At 40.4% G+C, this 17115-nt stretch overlaps 2 protein-coding genes across 2 annotated transcripts in view; one reads left to right on the top strand and one right to left on the bottom strand.

The window, feature by feature from the left end:
• The window catches only part of LOC117291454 (trafficking kinesin-binding protein 1-like), a 53988-nt gene extending 43050 nt beyond the window's left edge, over window positions 1-10938 (bottom strand). Inside the window, exons 1-3 of the mRNA XM_033773146.1 lie at window positions 10897-10938; window positions 2804-3095; window positions 2313-2528 (exon numbers count right to left, since the gene is read on the bottom strand). Coding sequence (XP_033629037.1) covers window positions 2313-2528; window positions 2804-3005 — 418 coding nt within the window. The 5' untranslated portion in view covers window positions 3006-3095; window positions 10897-10938. The remainder of the gene's footprint in view (window positions 1-2312; window positions 2529-2803; window positions 3096-10896) is intronic.
• Window positions 10939-12919: 1981 nt separating this feature from the next.
• On the top strand, window positions 12920-17115 carry LOC117291130 (DNA primase large subunit-like). The gene is made up of 4 exons (XM_033772674.1): window positions 12920-13266; window positions 13520-14162; window positions 14448-14672; window positions 15159-17115. The coding sequence occupies exons 1-4, from the start codon at window positions 13055-13057 to the stop codon at window positions 16596-16598; spliced, it is 2520 nt and encodes an 839-aa protein (XP_033628565.1). The 5' UTR covers window positions 12920-13054; the 3' UTR covers window positions 16599-17115.

Raw genomic sequence — 17115 nt, 5'->3', positions numbered from 1 at the left:
TTGATGTGTGCTTTCATAATGATCTCTGCGAATGATATAACATACATGTACACGATTTTGGATTTACGCAAGTACTAGTTTGATCATGTTAAAGTTGCATGGCTGAGTCTCTCCACAAAAATTGTTGTAACAAATTTTTTCTTTGTATAAATTTTGCTAGATCCTATGGCATTTAAAAACAAAAACATATTTATAAATTAAACTTTCTTATTTGCCACGGACAGTGCAAAATAATGTATAAAAATGCAAAACATGGTCAATGAACTGGTTACATGTAGGGATTCATTCTAAGTTTTTCATTCATTATGAATAATCATTTGCATATCTTTTTTTTTCAATATCTTGAATCTACAAAAAAAGCAATCTCAAATATGAATAAATTTTGGGTCAAATCGGAGCCAACTGATAACTTTAACTGAACGCGGATTGTGTAATTACAATCTATTGACTACATTGTACATAATGATGGAGAAACACAGGGCTGTCTTCAAGTGTTATTGATTGAATGGAATTAATTACCTACTGAATTCTCCAGCATCCCTCAACAATGGCAGCTAGGAGACTATTGTGTAAGATTGCATCTCCAGCTTACAAAATCAGGGAAAAAATATATCCTTGTGTATTTCCAGACAGTGTGTTGAGGACAATTTTGAAATCATGATGTTGTCAAATGAGAAACAAAGACTTCTAAACATAGAATTGTACAGTAAATTTATAGTGTTTTATTTATTTATTTATTTATTCAATAATGCTGGTTTGAAAGGCAGTGGACACTATTGGTAATAACTCAACAAAATTATTGGCATAAAACCTTTCTTGGTGACGAGTAATGGGGAGAGGTTGATTGTATAAAACATTATGAGAAACGGCTCCCTCTGAAGTGCCACAGTTTTCGAGAAAGAAGTAATTTTCCACGAATTTGATTTTGAGACCTCAAATTTAGAACTTGAGGTCTCAAAATCAACCATCTAAACGCACACAACTTCGTGCGGCAAGTTTTCTTTTCTTTCATTATTAACTCGCTACTTCGATGACCGATTGAGCTCAAATTTTCACAGGTTTGTTATTTTATGCATATGTTGAGTAACACCAACTGTGAAGGTTAGTCTTCGACAATTACCAACAGTGTCCACTGCCTTTAAAGCCACAAAGGTTCACAGAAAAGTCAACTTAATCACAGTTTGATATTGAAAGGGCCACTGGCAAGTATATTCGGTGCAGACTTAAGATTTCAAAACCAGTTATTAAAAACAATAATTCCTAAACTATTCACAATCTGATAGTGTTAAATCATGCTAATAACCCATTGGAGAGGAGACATGGAAGCAAAGTTAAGTTTTAGATGTGGGAGGAAAATCCCAAAGAATTACTCCAGGAAAAACACACACAAACAGATAGGGACTCAAACCCTGATTTACATAGTGCCCCCAGTGGGGTTCAAAAAGGGGTCCTAGAGGTGGAGGAGAGGACATGGACTACTCCGCAAGAAAGAAAGAACGTAGTATGGAAATATTGACTGCTATGAGGGGGCACAGTTAAAAATTATAGGACCAAGGTGATGTCATTTAACTACGTGTATGACTATGCCCGAAGCGAAGCTGATGGCAAAGCCATGGTCTTACATCACCGAGGGCCTATAATTTTAACTGTTCCCCGATTATTAAGCAGTCAATAATTCTTTTTATATACCAAATAAAGATTCTTCTTATCAACAACACTCTGACTACACAATGAAAGGTCATCTGCGAAGAAAGGTCGCCCGGTTACATGGAACACGATTCATACATTATACATAGTTGCGTTATTTTCAGAGCGGGCATAGTCAATTGATTATGCCCCGGGCATGGTCACTTTGGCGTCATCTTGATAGAAAAAGCGGGCACAGCTATTTCGATGACCCCATTTTTAACCAATCAGATTAGAGGATTCTATGCATGAGGTATATAAACAAGATTATTTCTGCTAAAAAAAAAACCATAATCTTGAAATAACATTGTTTTTTTTGTGTATTTGTAACTCCTATACGAATAACTAATAAAAACATTTGTTCACAATGTTTTCATGAACAAATTACTACTATTATCTCTTTGTGAAGACGGTAACAATTTGTGAGCCGTTGAAGACAACATAAAAACACCAAATAAGACCTCTGAATTTACAGACAATTTTAGAACGAGGGACTTGATTGTGGCACCGATTTGGTACTCAGGTACCCATAATTGGACCCGCAAAAAGACAAAAAAACATGCACAAACACGAGATGGGGGTAGGTTGTTGACAGGCTTTGTAGGAGAAAAAAAGAATTCACTTACTGAAATATTTGAGAGTTTCCTCCATCATGACGGGCGAGAGAAGCTCCAATGGTTCCTCCTGTTGTTGCCTGGCCCTACCATCTTCAGACCACAGCCAGTCGCTGTGCTCGTAAGAGTAGTTGGACGTGGTGTCGGCTCGTAGCTTATACATGGGTATCTTCTCTTCCAGGAGGCTGAAGAGCTCAACCTCTGGGATGTTGGAAGTGTTGTGAAGGTCTGATGAGAGAAGGGGTATAGAAAAGGCAAGGATAAATCATTGGTAGACCTTTTGGGGTTTTCAGTGAGAGTGGACTAAGGGAAAATTACACAGAGCTGCTTAAAATATTACTTAACAATTACTTTAATTTGACAGCCAGGGGATAACCGTATTAAGGGGATGCAACTATATGAAGCTGGAAGTTTTTTAACAGTTTGGGTTTGAAAAAAAAAAAAAAAAAAGTTTTATTTAACGGATCTACTTGTATTCAGACAAGTACAGTTATTAAATTCACCTGTCAGTGTCCCTGCCTCGCACTGGCCATCGATGGCACTGTGGTCCCTAGTCCTGGTGCCGTCCCCATCCAAGTAGTCATCGGTGAAAATTTCCTCAACGGCTACTACCGCTGGCGACGAGACAGGCGGTTGCATGGAAACTGCCACTGGTGGCGCTGTTGCATGGGCCAGTTTGCTGGTCGGTGGCGGGCCCCAAAGCATTCATGGAACTTTGCGATGCACTGGAAGCACGATTCCAGAGGTGTTTACTAAATCCAATGCTAGATAGCCATCTTTAAAAAGGTGAACAATCTGTAAAATATTATAAAATAAAATTAAACAGAATAAATTCTGACGCTATAGTGAGATTCAAAACTCCTACAGAGCAATGTACAATATGACTAAGTTATGCTGTAAGGTTGCGCCAAATAACTGAAAAACACTAAACAGGAAATTTTACTTAGTTGAAAACTGGATGAATACATATGGTGCTCTTAGGGGGAAACTTGCCCTACATTTTGCCGGCCAACTGTCCAGTCACCCCCTGTGATTAATAACCACACAGGAAATAAACCTGTACTGGCTACATGTACGATGCATTGTGTTTGATATCGAGAGGGCCACTGGCAAGAATATTTGTGCAGACTTGAGATTTCACAGCCAATAATTAATAACAAAAATTCCTAAACTATTCTCAATCTGATAGTGTTAAACACAGGTACAATTTGTGACTAGTATCCTGCTCATCTGTTAGAAGAAAATTTTTAAGCAATATTTCTGACTTAAGCAGCTCTATGAAACTGGGCCCTGCAAGTGTCTGAGAGAACCGTACATCATGCATTATAATGTAGTATTGGTGCAAGACATTCGCAAGACGTTCTGATTCTTGTTGAGTTAGTAAAACTATAGGGCCTACACACACGTATTCCACAGAGAGGGCATTCCAATGAAATCTTGAACCGGTCAGCGATCTGGAAACTTGTTTTCCCAACAGCGCCCATTAATATTGTTTGATAGTAGTGCGTGTGGGGCGCGGATAGGGGAATGGTGATTAATAATGATCAACAACAACAACAATTTATTCTTGACAAATGAAATAATGCGCGATGACTCAAGACTTGTCCTTATAATTGACCTGGGGTCGATTTCACAAAGAGTTGGGACTAGTCCTAGGAGATATACAAAACATATTGGTCATCCTAAGTTAGGACTAGTAACTCGTCCTAACTCGAGATAAGACTAGTCTTAACTCTTTGTGAAATCCACCCCTGATACCCAACATGACAATTAGTTTGACATGACCATGGAGGTAAAAAACCTTCACGATATGACTAAGAGACAGTGCCCCCATGGTTTATTTGTCCACAGAGCAAGGATCCAAAGACCTCAACCTGTCTGATATGAACAAGGTGCGTACTTCATGACAGACACAAAGGTTTACTTATTATTCACTATGTGTTGTACCCTCATCAGAAAAATATGTGCATGGGGGAAGATTCTGTTCTTAACAGGATGGGGAAGGGTCAGGGCAAGGTTACATGAGTAGAGGGTTGGGGGGGGGGGGTAGTCAGATCATAGAGGTCAGATCCTGGATACGTATGTCCCAATACTGTACATGAGACAGATTTATATATTTTTTTGGGGGGGGGTATGCCCTATAGACGATGTGATTTGGTCATCACATGTTTACAAAAGAGCCACAGAGCCTTGACTTCCTGCAGGCACAAACGGTACAGGTCAGTTCAATGGAAGAAAACATAAAATCTTATATTTTATGGAGATTGCACTGTCTAATTCTTATCAACTTTTAATATGATGAAAGGGGGCACATCTAAAAAACTTGTCCAGCTTTTACTTTCATAACTCTTGGATTTAAGTGGAAATTATGACACAAAATGTCAACTTTTCCAAAAGACCAGTGTAGCATCTTGCCTGCCAGAATACTCAAAGAATGCACAAGGTCACACTTATTGTAAACAGAGTTCACATGGTCTAAAGCAGGCCTTGAGATACACAGAGGCCACCAAGGTCATGGCCTCTGTTGCCTCAGGACAGCAGTCTTGGCCTTGGTGCACGCACCTTCAAAGTTTCCCACATTCCAATGAAAGTGCCCTTAAAGGCACTGGAAACTATTGGTAATTACTCAAAATAATTATTAGCATAAAACCTTACTTGGTAACGAGTAACTAATGGGGCGCTGTTGATAGTATGAAACAATACATTGTGAGAAACGGCTCCCTCCGATAACATAGTTTTTGAGAAAGAAATAATTTGCCACACATTTTATTTCAAGGCCTGAAAGCACGCAACTTTGTGCAACAAGGGCATTTTTCTTCCATTATTCTCTACCAACTTCGACGACCAATTGAGCTCAATTGAGCTCAATTTTCACAGGTATGTTATTTTATGCATATGTGTTGAGATACAGGAAGTGAGACGACATGAAAAACTGCTTGCCTTCTCAAAAATGAAATTCCTAGTGTAATATTCTTGGTTGGGTTTGGGTCCTTCTTCCTCACGTACGTGCGGAGTAGTAGTAGTAGTAAGTTAATCGGGAGGGCTTGAACTTGAAGTTGACGTTGAATAATTAAAGTTCGCCACAGAACAAACAAATGACAAGTTGAACTCGAAAGTAAGTTGATGTCATGATAAATGATTTTATTAAGAGTTCTCTTCTCGAACCCTCCTGTTCTCCAGTCTAGCTCAAACTAAACTCTTCCTTTTACATTCCTTTTCTTTATTTCAAACCTTGTTATTAATTATCTTCTAAATCACAATATTCTTAATTCCAAACCAACCGCGCGCACGCTCGCGCTTAGTAATTAGCTCACGCTTTGCAGTTGGTTTAGGGTAGATCACTACAACTAGCTTGCCATAGAACATGAACAACATGTACTTCATGACAACATACACATTATGTACATTACATAACGCATGTCATGTAACATTACTGTATAGTGTATCTTGACTGCGCATGTATCTCAACATTGATCAAGTTACACAACAGAGCTAAAAACAGCTGTTTTCCTATACACCTTTAACTGATATTCCAAGCCCCTTGTGATTTACATACTTCTTGTTATGGATAGGGTAAGGATAGCGGCATGGTAAGGGTCAGGAAAATGCTCTGAGTGTCCAATTACATATGGGGGGGGGGGGGGGTCGAAACATCTATGTCAGAATGAGGGGTGCAGCCGGCAATACATAGCATTATGTGTTAAATAAGCCATCAGGCCTGGAGAATAAGAAGGCAATTGCCTCCATGCACCCGGGTCATTGCCTTGGTGCCCTTGAAATGCTCTGGCAGTAGAAAATTACAATTTCTTCATAGGGTGCCCTTTCCCAGAGCCTGAGCCAGGAAAATGATGTCAATGAATCTCATGCACGTAGGGCCTATATCTTTCAATTCCGTTTAAAGACACTTGGTACAAATGTAATTGTCAAAGAACAGTCTTCTCACTTGGTGTATCTCAACATGCATCAAATAACAAACCTGTGAAAATTTGAGCTCAATTGGTCGTCGAAGTTGCGAGATAATAATGGAAGAAAAAACCTTGTCACACGAAGTTGTGTGCTTTCAGATGCAGATGCTTGCAAAATCTAATTCTGAGGTCTCGAAATGAAATTCGTGGAAAATTACTTCTTTCTCGAAAACTACAATACTTCAGAGGGAGCCGTTTCTCACAAGGTTTTATACTATCACCAGCTCCCCATTAGTTACTCGTTATTTCGTTACCAAGTAAAGTTTTATGCTAATAATTATTTTGAGTAATTAATTACCAATAGTGTCAAGGCCCTTAAAGCCATTGGACACTTTCGGTACAGAAAAAAAAAAAAAAAAGTTCACAGATTTACAAATAATTTACAGGGTTTACAGAAGGTAATGGTGAAAGACTTCTCTTGAAATATTATTCCATGAAATGCTTTACTTTTTGAGAAAACATTAAAACAATATCAATTCTCGATAGCGAGAATTACGGATTTATTTTAAACACATGTCATGACACGGCGAAACGTGCAGAAACCAAGAGTGGGTTTTCCCATTATTTTCTTCCGACTCCGATGACCAATTGAGCCTAAATTATCACAGGTTTGTTATTTTATATATAAGTTGTGATACACGAAGTGTGGGCCTTGGACAATACTGTTTACCAATAGTGTCAAGGCCTTTAATTCATTATAGAAGGAGCATGACAAACTAGATAGATCGATCATCTCTTAGTACTGATTCAACTCATTTTGAAAAATGGTCTTGTAAAATAAATGTTGGTCACGTAAAACATGTTGAGCTTGCAGTCTTGGGGACTTTCCTCCGAGATTCAAGCCCTATGAAGCTTGTTAAAGGACACTCAGACATTGGTCATAATCTACAAAATCTCTGGCCTTGGCCATCCTCTGATGATTGACATAATGTACAGGCTGTCACAAACAAAGTGACTAATTCTCGGAGATGGTCTGATTTTTTTTACAATAACTCCAAAGCCACAAGTACATATAGTGTTGTGGTCGAGCGGTTAAGAGGACCAAATTCAAACTCTGGTGTTTCTGATCAGCAGAGTGTGGGTTCGAATCCCCAGCTGTGACACTTGTGTCCTTAAGCAAAACACTTAAACCATTGCTTCGTAATGGGATGTAAAGCCGTTGGTCCCATGTGTTGTGTCACGCATAAAAGAACCTAGTGCACTTATCGAAATGAGAAGTGGTTCGCCCCGATGTTCCTGGCTGTGGCTGCTGTATGCGCCATAGCACCTTGTAAACCCTTAGAAGGTGCTAAATAATTAGGTCGATGCAATAACATATCTTTCTGAAAGTTTGTACATAGGGGGCGTATTCAGCGCCTTGAGTACCTTGTTTGGTAGATACGTGTGCTATAAAAGACTTTGATTTATTATTATTATATAGTACCTCCTGTAGTCCCTAGTACTACTTAACTCAATACATATGATAAGCCCAACAGATTGGTTGGTGTGGGGTGTGGGTGGGGGGGGGGGAAGGGGTTTGGTGGGTGAGGGGGGGGGGGGTAATGTTTACCTCGGCCCGATATTGTGCTGCCATGCACAGTACAGTATGTGTTCTTTTTAAATTGAAGAATGTGTCGTGTTTAAACATTAACATGTTACTCTAATTCATACACACATTCGGAAGGCCTTTTCAACAACTTCTCCCAAACTGTTCACAGGATGACAATTGGAAGCGTTTGTTATAAATGGTTGGCAAGAGGTTTTAAAAGTGTGAGTATCCCTTGAAATTGTGTGATTTTCCTTTTACTTGGTGACCTTACATCATCTGTAACTTTGTACAGTCAAAAATGTTTGGTTCTACATAATCTACGCGACAAAAACCAGCACATACAGACAGTCAGAACACAAAATCATACATAAAGTTTGGCTATAGAATACGCGCCTGTAATTCAGTTGTCTGAGACGCTATGTCTGAGATCGAGGTACTGTGCATCTTACTTTAACATTTATAGCTCAAAGTGCTATTCACAAGAAATAAACCCTGGCTGGTTGTAAGTTGAATAAAGTATAATTGCAATGTACAAATCGTGATTTGACCAAACATTTAGTATTTCAGTTTGCACACAAACTTCTGTCTTTCAATGCAAGTTAATTCCATCTACATGTAGCAGGTCAAGGCCAGGTCAGCTTGACACTGACAGAACTTGGCTGTTAACCAGACTGGGCACAGACAAAATTATGCACAATCTGTAGATTGGGCAAAATTGTGCTCTCGAAGCAATCTGTAGATTGGGCAAAACTGTGGGCGAATGTACTAAAGAAGAGGGTGCATTCCTCCTAAAAAAACTTTGATTTGCAGCAAATTAAATATTTGTGAGTACAATGAAATTTCTGATATTTCACAATTATCATTGAGAAGCCCAGTAGGTGATTTCCAACCGTCTTTTTGTTAAATGGGAAAAATTGTGTTTGATATTCGGAAAAATACTTGAAACACTTAGTTAGACACCATTGTTTGCCTGGGGCACTAGTAGTACGACTGCTGAATTTAAACATTAACCTCAAGACAATATTTTACAAGAAAAGCTATAACCCAAACTCGGTTTAAAAACAGAAAAATTATGGGTCAATGGACCATTGAGCCAGGAGTGGCATACCATGTTTTAGGCATATGACTAGAAAATAACAATTTAACGTTAATTTCTTGTAAATTGATTGAATCATAGAAAAGGACGATTGAATGCAATAAGAATGAATCAAAATTAACATACATTCAACAAGTAAGTTGTTTTTCTGCCCCAACTTGACAACCACCCCAACTATACAATGTAGTTGTGACTGATCCCAACTTAAGTGTTACAGTTGGGGCGCCACAACTATAGTTGAGACCACCCATAGAGCTCTACAGTCTTCCTCAACAGGACCGTCACTGATGATAAACCATGTGTGGGCGACTGTACTGTGTGGGGCACAATGGAGGAAATTCCCTTCCTTCCATGTGGTACACTATTTAGACACAATTTTTTGGCAGAGCGCGCGGCTCTGTGAAGAGTGTTTAAAATCCTGGCATAATATTAGCATAATGCACTAAAACAATGCTCCAGTTGCCTTGCCCTTGCTCATTTTCCTGGGCATGGCGGATCATGGGGAGACACACTGTGATCTCGGCTGCATGCATTTATGCCGGTACTCGTCATCGCCTTTCAGCTACTAACTGAGGGTTGTGGTGGGATGTGTCGCAGTTTGTTGACACATGTGCGTGGTGCTCGCTCTTTAAATTTACACATCATTTGTAAATGGTGCAAGCAAAAAATTAGATCCATTAGCCACTGATGGTTCCCTTGAATTGCGCCACTGTTAGTTGGCAGCTCAATGATGACTTGAGTTGAGGGAGGGCATCCCAGTCCCGCAGAGTTCTTGGAAAGAAGCTCTTCTTGTATGTAGCTGTCGGAACTGGGACTGAAATTCTAACTATATAGTTGCGGTGCCCCAACTGTGTAAGACTCAAGTTGGGGTCAGTCCCAACTATAGTTGGTGCGATTGTCAAGTTTGGGCAGAACAATGTCATACAATAACAAGGCCAAACAAAAATAACAAGGGCGAGGCACAGAAAATAGTTCTAAAGACTAGCCCCACTTTTGTGTGTGGCCAACTCTCCTTAGCTCGTCTCGCCTAGATTATAGATAGCTATTTGTAGATTCAGACTTGGCCACAAAAATTAGACGAAGAAGAATAGTTCGTTAATCACAGACCTAACAAGTCTCACACATTAGGCGTGAGAGTCACGCATTTGAGCTCTGTCTCACGCTCACACGCACAGCAACCATTTTCTCACGCATTGGGGCAAGACCGGGGGGAAAAAAAAAATTAACGACAATGCATTGCCAAATCACGCTCGTGTGTACAAAAAACGCACTCTGCAATGTTTGCACAATCTTCAGATTGCACGCAGTTTATCAGAATCATCAACTTGCTGCCGTACAAACAGAGCACAAACTTGCAGATTGCGCACGCTTTTGCTCTCCCAGCAGGTTCAGCTAAAATTCGGCAGAGCGCAAAACGCTTATTGCGCACAAGTTTTTCCCGATTCGTTAAGCAAATTCGTTAAATGCGCTCCATCATTTTAGTCGATTTTATTTTTATTTTGGGGGGGAAATAATCTGACACAATCGTACCTCCACACTTACCATCAACATCTCCTGTGTACCTCATGTGAGTTTTAATTATTCTGAACAGGTTTTTGATGCATTTTGGAACACTTTTTTGTCCACAATTAAATTTCTGCAATTTTTTTAATTTTATTTAAAAAAAAATTTGTTAAAGTTGGGCGGCGATTTCGAAAGGGGGGGGGGGGGAGCTAGTGGTGAGCTTTGAAAAATCTCACGCAAAGCTGGCCTCTGCTCTGGACTTGGCATCTCTGTAATCAGGATTTTACAAATACAATACTTAGAAGTTAGATTAGAACACCATGGCTTTCCAATACGACATCCCCCAACAACAGTTAAATTGTTATTGTTTCCACTTAAAAACAAATAACTTTCGGTATTTAGCAGGTTAACAAATGCGGTGTATGATGGTATGGTGTAACTTACAGTTACACCGCATTTTATTTTATTTTTTTTAAAACTAGGCCTCCTTTTTGTTTTACTTACACTTTAAAAAAGAACTGTAGGTTTCAATTTCTCCTGATACCTGACGTTTACTAAAAAGATGAGAGGCTATTTCCGCCCAGTAAAATAGGAAGAATTTTTGAAGACTGTACAAGAAGAAGACGTCAATAAAAGTGTCAAAATTGTCGTACTGCTGTGCCTTTGATTAGTCGCCATTTCCCATGTATGACATCATGTGTTTTTAATGTGAATTATGCATGCGCTATACTCTCGCGCAATCCTCAATGGAGGGCGCTATACACAATTTTGTTCAAAACGAGTCATGGATCTTGAACCGAACCGATTGATTTTGAGGGGGGTCTCTGGGGACAGATTTCTCTTTGCACCATAGAGCTTTTATTATAGCTCTATGCTTTGCACCGAAAACATTGGTGTTTTGTTTTAAACGGTCTAGAATACTAGTTGGGTTAGAACAACAGTGCATTCCATTTTGATCTATTCAGTAATAAAAACAAAATCATTCTCCGATTGAAATCTCATTCGTCCTGAAAACAAAGACAAGTAAGAAGGAATCATGAAAAGAAAAGAAAAACGGCGCATAAAAAAATGTCTACCTCCAAAGTCAAGTGATGTTCAAACTAATTAATTTTCAAAAGAAAAACAACTTAGGTCAAAGCATAGAGTAAGGACAGTTCAAAGCATTTCTTCGGGATGCAAGGAGCACCTCCTCCCCCGCCCCCCACACGTACCACCCCACAACTGATTGGTAGATCTTCAGGTGGACATTTAAAATAAAGAAACATACTTATTGATAATAACTACCACGTTTCTGCTGAACCAATTAAAAGAGTATTGCGTGTGTCTTTTACTTCATTAACTCAGAGCCTGACAGGTGTCGCATGCAATTATTTCCTCTATGCCCTCTATGCAATCTCCTGCCACCCCGGCGGAAATACTATTGCATATGTAATAATGTCCGCCGGACGCTGCTGCATATTGCAGTTGTGTCCGCCCGGACACATTTGCATGTGCAGTTATGTCCGCCCCCGTGCAAAACTGTCCTTGCAGTAAATTAATCGCCCTCGGTCGACGGAACACGTTCGTCATTTTTTTGAAGTGCATGTCATGAATGACATGGGAAATGTTCGGCCGTAGGGTATTCGCTGCAATCATAAAATACATGAATATTCATGCTGCATACATGGAGACGTATGTTCGTCTCGCTTACGCGCGCAAAATACATGTACAGTCATGTACATGTCCACCGGACGGTTTTTGCATAGCCCCGGACACGATTGCATTATGCAAAAGTGTCCGGAGCGGACAGTATTGCATGGCGGACACAATTGCATCTGACACCGGCATATAAAGCAGAGGTGGGTGTGTGGGAGGGGCGCGGATGACTCAAGATCTCAGTACAATCATGGTACAATGGGGTCCCACCAGAGGAGAAAAATCATGGGCAAGTCGCCGACTTGCTCCGGTGCAGTAAACATGACCTTCTAATGTCATGAAGTTCTGCCAGTTAGCCATTAATATTCCCAAAAATTTCAAATTTGCACAAAGTTTGTTCTAATGGCCTGAAGAAAGAGGTTCAAGAGGATGTCCCAGTCGGCAGTGTCCCCATGTGAAATTAACGTGGACTGGAATATGAAGAAGGTTCACAGTTCGCCTTATGGTTGTGGGTGGGGTTGGTTGGGGGCGGACAGCATCTCCAGCGGGAGAGAATCTCACGTCACAAGGGCTCTCTAACAGAAGTGTGAGGGCAGATACTCTGGTGGACAGTCTCCTGCCACCCCGGCGGCAAAAGGTTATCAATAGCTTGTGCCCTCTTGTAAAACAATGTTTTCCCCAAAAAAGTTTGTAAATGTATTACTTTCCCTGACTTGTCAGGGAAACCCAATTAAGCGATGGCATGTATAACGCGTGTGCCGCAAATCAAAGGACGGTCTGTTTTGAGTCTTGGAAGCTTGATCTTTTGTCGTTCGAGATTTTCATGCTAAATTTAGCAAGGGCGCCACCAATAGTTAATCTTTAGACGCAAAACATTAATAAAGATGGCAGCCCCCATGGCAAAACGAAAGTTGTGTTGAATTGAATGGATAGCATTGATTTGTTTAGTAACTGTGACACGATCAACACTGTCAAATGTTGACAGCATTATTTCTTCAAAAATGTAGCAGTTGAGTAGGATAACAAAATGGCCTTCTACATTAAACCCCCGAGTGGCGTCGATAACTTACAAAATGTATATGTGTTTGGAAAGAAACGGTTGACGTTTCTGAAGCAGGTGCTGAGATGCGACAGCATTGGTGATTTTCGTGAGCTTTTGGAGCGCGCTGATACGGCGGACGACTCTGAGTGTTTGATTGAGGGAACCACAAAGGACAGAGTGTCTCATTTTCTTTTAAGGTAAACTGCTGGAGGTGATTTTTTTCTCCCTTTCTTCTTTTTACATGTCCCTCTGAATATAAATAATGTCAAAATTTCGAAAAAAGGAGTACAGTGCCCCAGTTACTGGGTCTAGTCCCTATATAATTTTTGTATGATCAAACGAACCTGAAAGTATGATGTCTTTTAGGCAAATCTTTCACTTAAAATATTATTTATATTATATACTTTTCTCCAAGTTCAAGTTGGATAATTTTCATTTTATATTTTTCAGATTAGCTTGCTGCCAAGATCAAGAGCTAGCATCATTTTGTGTCAGAGCAGAGACAGAGTTATTCTGTTATCGATTCTCCAGCATGAACGCAACAGAACTCATTCGCCTTTTAAACTCAACACACCGGTTTTTGTCACGACTACCTCCTGGCTGCTCTTCGAGTTGTCACGATTTACTGAAGACTTTAAAAGAGATGAGAGCTGGTGGACTGACCTGGGAAAGTATCGTTTCCAGGTACCTGGATGGAAGCAGGTCAGACTCCATCAAGGTACCCTTTCAGTATGTGCTCTCTCTTGTGGCCAGGAGGTGTGTGGTACTGGACAGGGGTGTGGCCGAGGTACCCATTGCAGACATCCTGAAGGTGATGGCCTTCTTCTTTGAGAAGATAGTCTCAGATGGTATGGCCGATGCTCGCCTTTCTGTCCGAAGCGTAATGAGTGAAGATGAACGGGTTGTCGTTTTGCTTCATGAAATCAGAGGACTGTACTATGCAGGAAGGAGGATCACCACGCCTGACGTAACTATGGAATGCGGACACGTGTCGGATCTGGATATCGATAAAATATCAATATGTTTCCCACCATGTATGCAGCATCTACATCGTGTGCTGCGGAAAAAACACAGGCTGAGACACTTCTCTAGGGCGAGTCTAAATTTCTGATTCCAAATTATACTTTAATTGGCGATACAATTTCAGATAGGCTTTATAGAACTCTTGCAAGAATTCAAATGTTTGTTTGAAGGTTGGATTCCCACATACATTGAATGAATAAAAATTAACTACTTTGCAAAGGTCCCAATGTTCCATAAGATGTGAGATTTGCACATTAATCTATTTACATGTATTAGGAACTTCAAACTTAAATGTTTACAGCTTTAATGAAGTTCCAACTAACAAAATAAACTTGCGCTTCTTATTTTGTGATAGATTCAGTACACACTGTTCCTGAAGGAGATCGGTCTGCCAATCACCCAAGCCCTGAGGTTCTGGCAAAGAGAGTACTCCCAAGCACCCCGTTGCCATGAAAACACACCTGGATGCACACATAATTGGCAGCGTGATGGAAGGAGGTACACCTATAGCATCAGACACCTGTATGGTTTGGAGGGGTCAAGGGTTAACTACAGAGCTCACAGCTGCCGTTCCTTACAGGTACATTCTAATACATTTGAGGTACATTGTATCAGATTTCTCCAACTTTAACATGAAACACACATATTTTGTGTTACCCGACGATGACTGGAGCAAGCTAGTCGAAAAGTTGAGACCAATTAAGAATTCATTCCACGGTAGTAAAGTACACATTAATCCAATAAAAGCTAGAGTAGTAGTCCCGGCCGATTTTCTACCTTCAGCCCAGATAGTTGTTAAAAAGCAGGACAGTTCTTTTCAGAGCTGAGAAGTCTCCTGAAAATCTACTCTGTGGTAGTAGAATATAAAGCAAGACAGTTCTCTAAGGAACTTAATCTACCTGGCAAGTAGATACACACATAGTGTTACAGCAAACCAAATATATACTGAACACATTTCATGTATTAGTCATGAGTCAAACATGTCACACTGTACATGCTTGCAAGCATAATTGGATCTGCACCACAGCACAACGCAATAATAACACAATTTGACTTGTCTTTTCAGGATTGTAGCATGGGACATGGTGAAGAGGGTGGCTGTCCGTTCCAGCATTTTGACGACTTACATCTCAGCAATTCCATGAGTCAAGCTGGTATCACTTTACCAACAGATAAGAAACAAATAATCGATCTTGCCCGAAAAGGGAACCGGCAACATGCTTGCCATGCCTTCTTCAAGAAATCAGTCGCTTTCAATCTTGAACATCTCCTGCAGTCGTCAGCCAGTTTTCAGATGGCAGATAGTAGCTCGAATGACATAGATGATCGACCATCAAAGAAATTTAGGCTCCTTGAAAATAGTTGTCATCTTCATAAGAATGCGACTCATGCTATGAGTGGTCATGACCTCTCTCCAGTCAAAGACAGCCTCTGTGAAAAGAGAAACCTTGTTAAGCCAATCAAAACCAATCAAACAAATACAAATAATAATATTAGTCAAAGTCTCCCCAATCGCATTGTGTCATCGAGTGTAACTGCTTATCAGACTCGTGTTTGTCCCGACAGCTCTCATGGAAGCCCCTTAGGATCACACCTGGAGGACTCGATATCCAGTAAACAACAAATAAACCAAGACACTGACCGTACAAGCAATCAAGTCCCTGTATTATTAAACCAGGAGGAACAAATATTAATTGAGAATCCAATGAGACATCAAGATCGTAGCTCATGCACCATCCATGGATGCCCTGTAAGCTCTAGCATGGCGGCATCCACTTCCAATGTAGATCAGGAGAAGCATTCAATTGGAAGCTCCGGCAAGCATTCCGTAGTCCTTGAGGAGAGATCAGGTGAAGAAACAACAAGTAAGTCTTTATTCAGTTGCTGTCAACAACTACTAAGGTGTCATACGGGTAGCACATCCCCACATTCTTATTTAATGGGAAGTGAACATTTGGAGGAATCTGATGTTATCAACCATCATAAATCAAATACAAGTAGCCCTTCAAGTGCCCACGCCGGAAGAGCCTCCTCTGAAAGTCTTTCCAGAGCTTCATCTAAATGCTGTTCAAGAAGCCCCTATGAAAGCCGTTCCAGAGGGCCTTCTGAAAGCCATTCCAGAAGCCCATCTGCCGAAACCCTTTCGAGAGGCCTATCTGAAAACCATTCCAGAGACCCATCTGAAAGACATACAGGAGGCCCCTCCGAAAGTCATTCCAAAGGCCCATATGAAAGCCATTCCCAAAGCCAACTTGAAAGCCGGTGCAGAGCGCCTTCTGAAAGCCACTCCGAAGGACACTCCTCTGAAAGCCATTCCAAAGACCCATCTGAAAATCATCCAGGAGGCCCCTCCGAAACCCATTCTAGAACGTTCAGCAACATGGAATCACAAAACCAGACTGTAAACATCCTAAGGAGCATTCATATTGAAAAGCCAACCGATTACTACAGGAGTTACATTCGTCTTCTGGAGAGTCTCCATCAATTGGAGGACTCCAAATCATGAACAAAAACAGTATCCTTTGAAGGGGATGATTAGGACTGTGAGGCTTACAATAATTTATCAAAGGATGAATCTCAGAGTTTACCAGTTTTACCTGCAGAGCCGTATTTTGTAAAAATTTGAGAGAGTTGTAATGGACCGGACGCGTTGGTTGCTAAGAAGGCAATGTTCAATCCAGTTGAAGTGCAACTTGGTACAAAACAACCATGGAGCAAGCCAAATTTGTAATCCAGTCTTGCACCCTGACCCTGAGTGCACATTATGCATTTGGGAATTGTTTTCATGGCTTCTAATAATAGCAATTTGACGCATCTGTCTGAATACACATGCCTGGTGCTCGGCTTGTTTGCTGCCCTCAAGTGGCTGGATTAGTCTTTTCCCTATGGTAATACATCAGTATTGAATAACGATATATTCAAGTTTTTTTATCCGTAAAATATTTTCAAGATTTAACATACTTGTGCAATAACTGTTTGTTTTTACTTATATTAAAGAACTAGAATGAATTGAATTTGTAACA

The sequence above is a fragment of the Asterias rubens genome, chromosome 6 (genome assembly GCF_902459465.1).
Source record: "Asterias rubens chromosome 6, eAstRub1.3, whole genome shotgun sequence".
In the NCBI taxonomy this organism is placed as follows: Eukaryota; Metazoa; Echinodermata; class Asteroidea; order Forcipulatida; family Asteriidae; genus Asterias; species Asterias rubens.
The sequence above is the reverse complement of the archived record's forward strand: the minus strand, read 5'-3'. Positions and strand labels throughout refer to the sequence as shown.

Excerpts from the sequence above, each read along its gene's own strand:
- LOC117291130 (XM_033772674.1), top strand. The coding sequence starts at position 13,055 with ATGGCCTTCTACATTAAACCCCCGAGTGGCGTCGATAACTTACAAAAT. Across the intron at positions 13,267-13,519 it reads GTGTCTCATTTTCTTTTAAG|ATTAGCTTGCTGCCAAGATC; the intron begins GTAAACTGCTGG and ends TATATTTTTCAG. Across the intron at positions 14,163-14,447 it reads GGCTGAGACACTTCTCTAGG|ATTCAGTACACACTGTTCCT; the intron begins GCGAGTCTAAAT and ends ATTTTGTGATAG.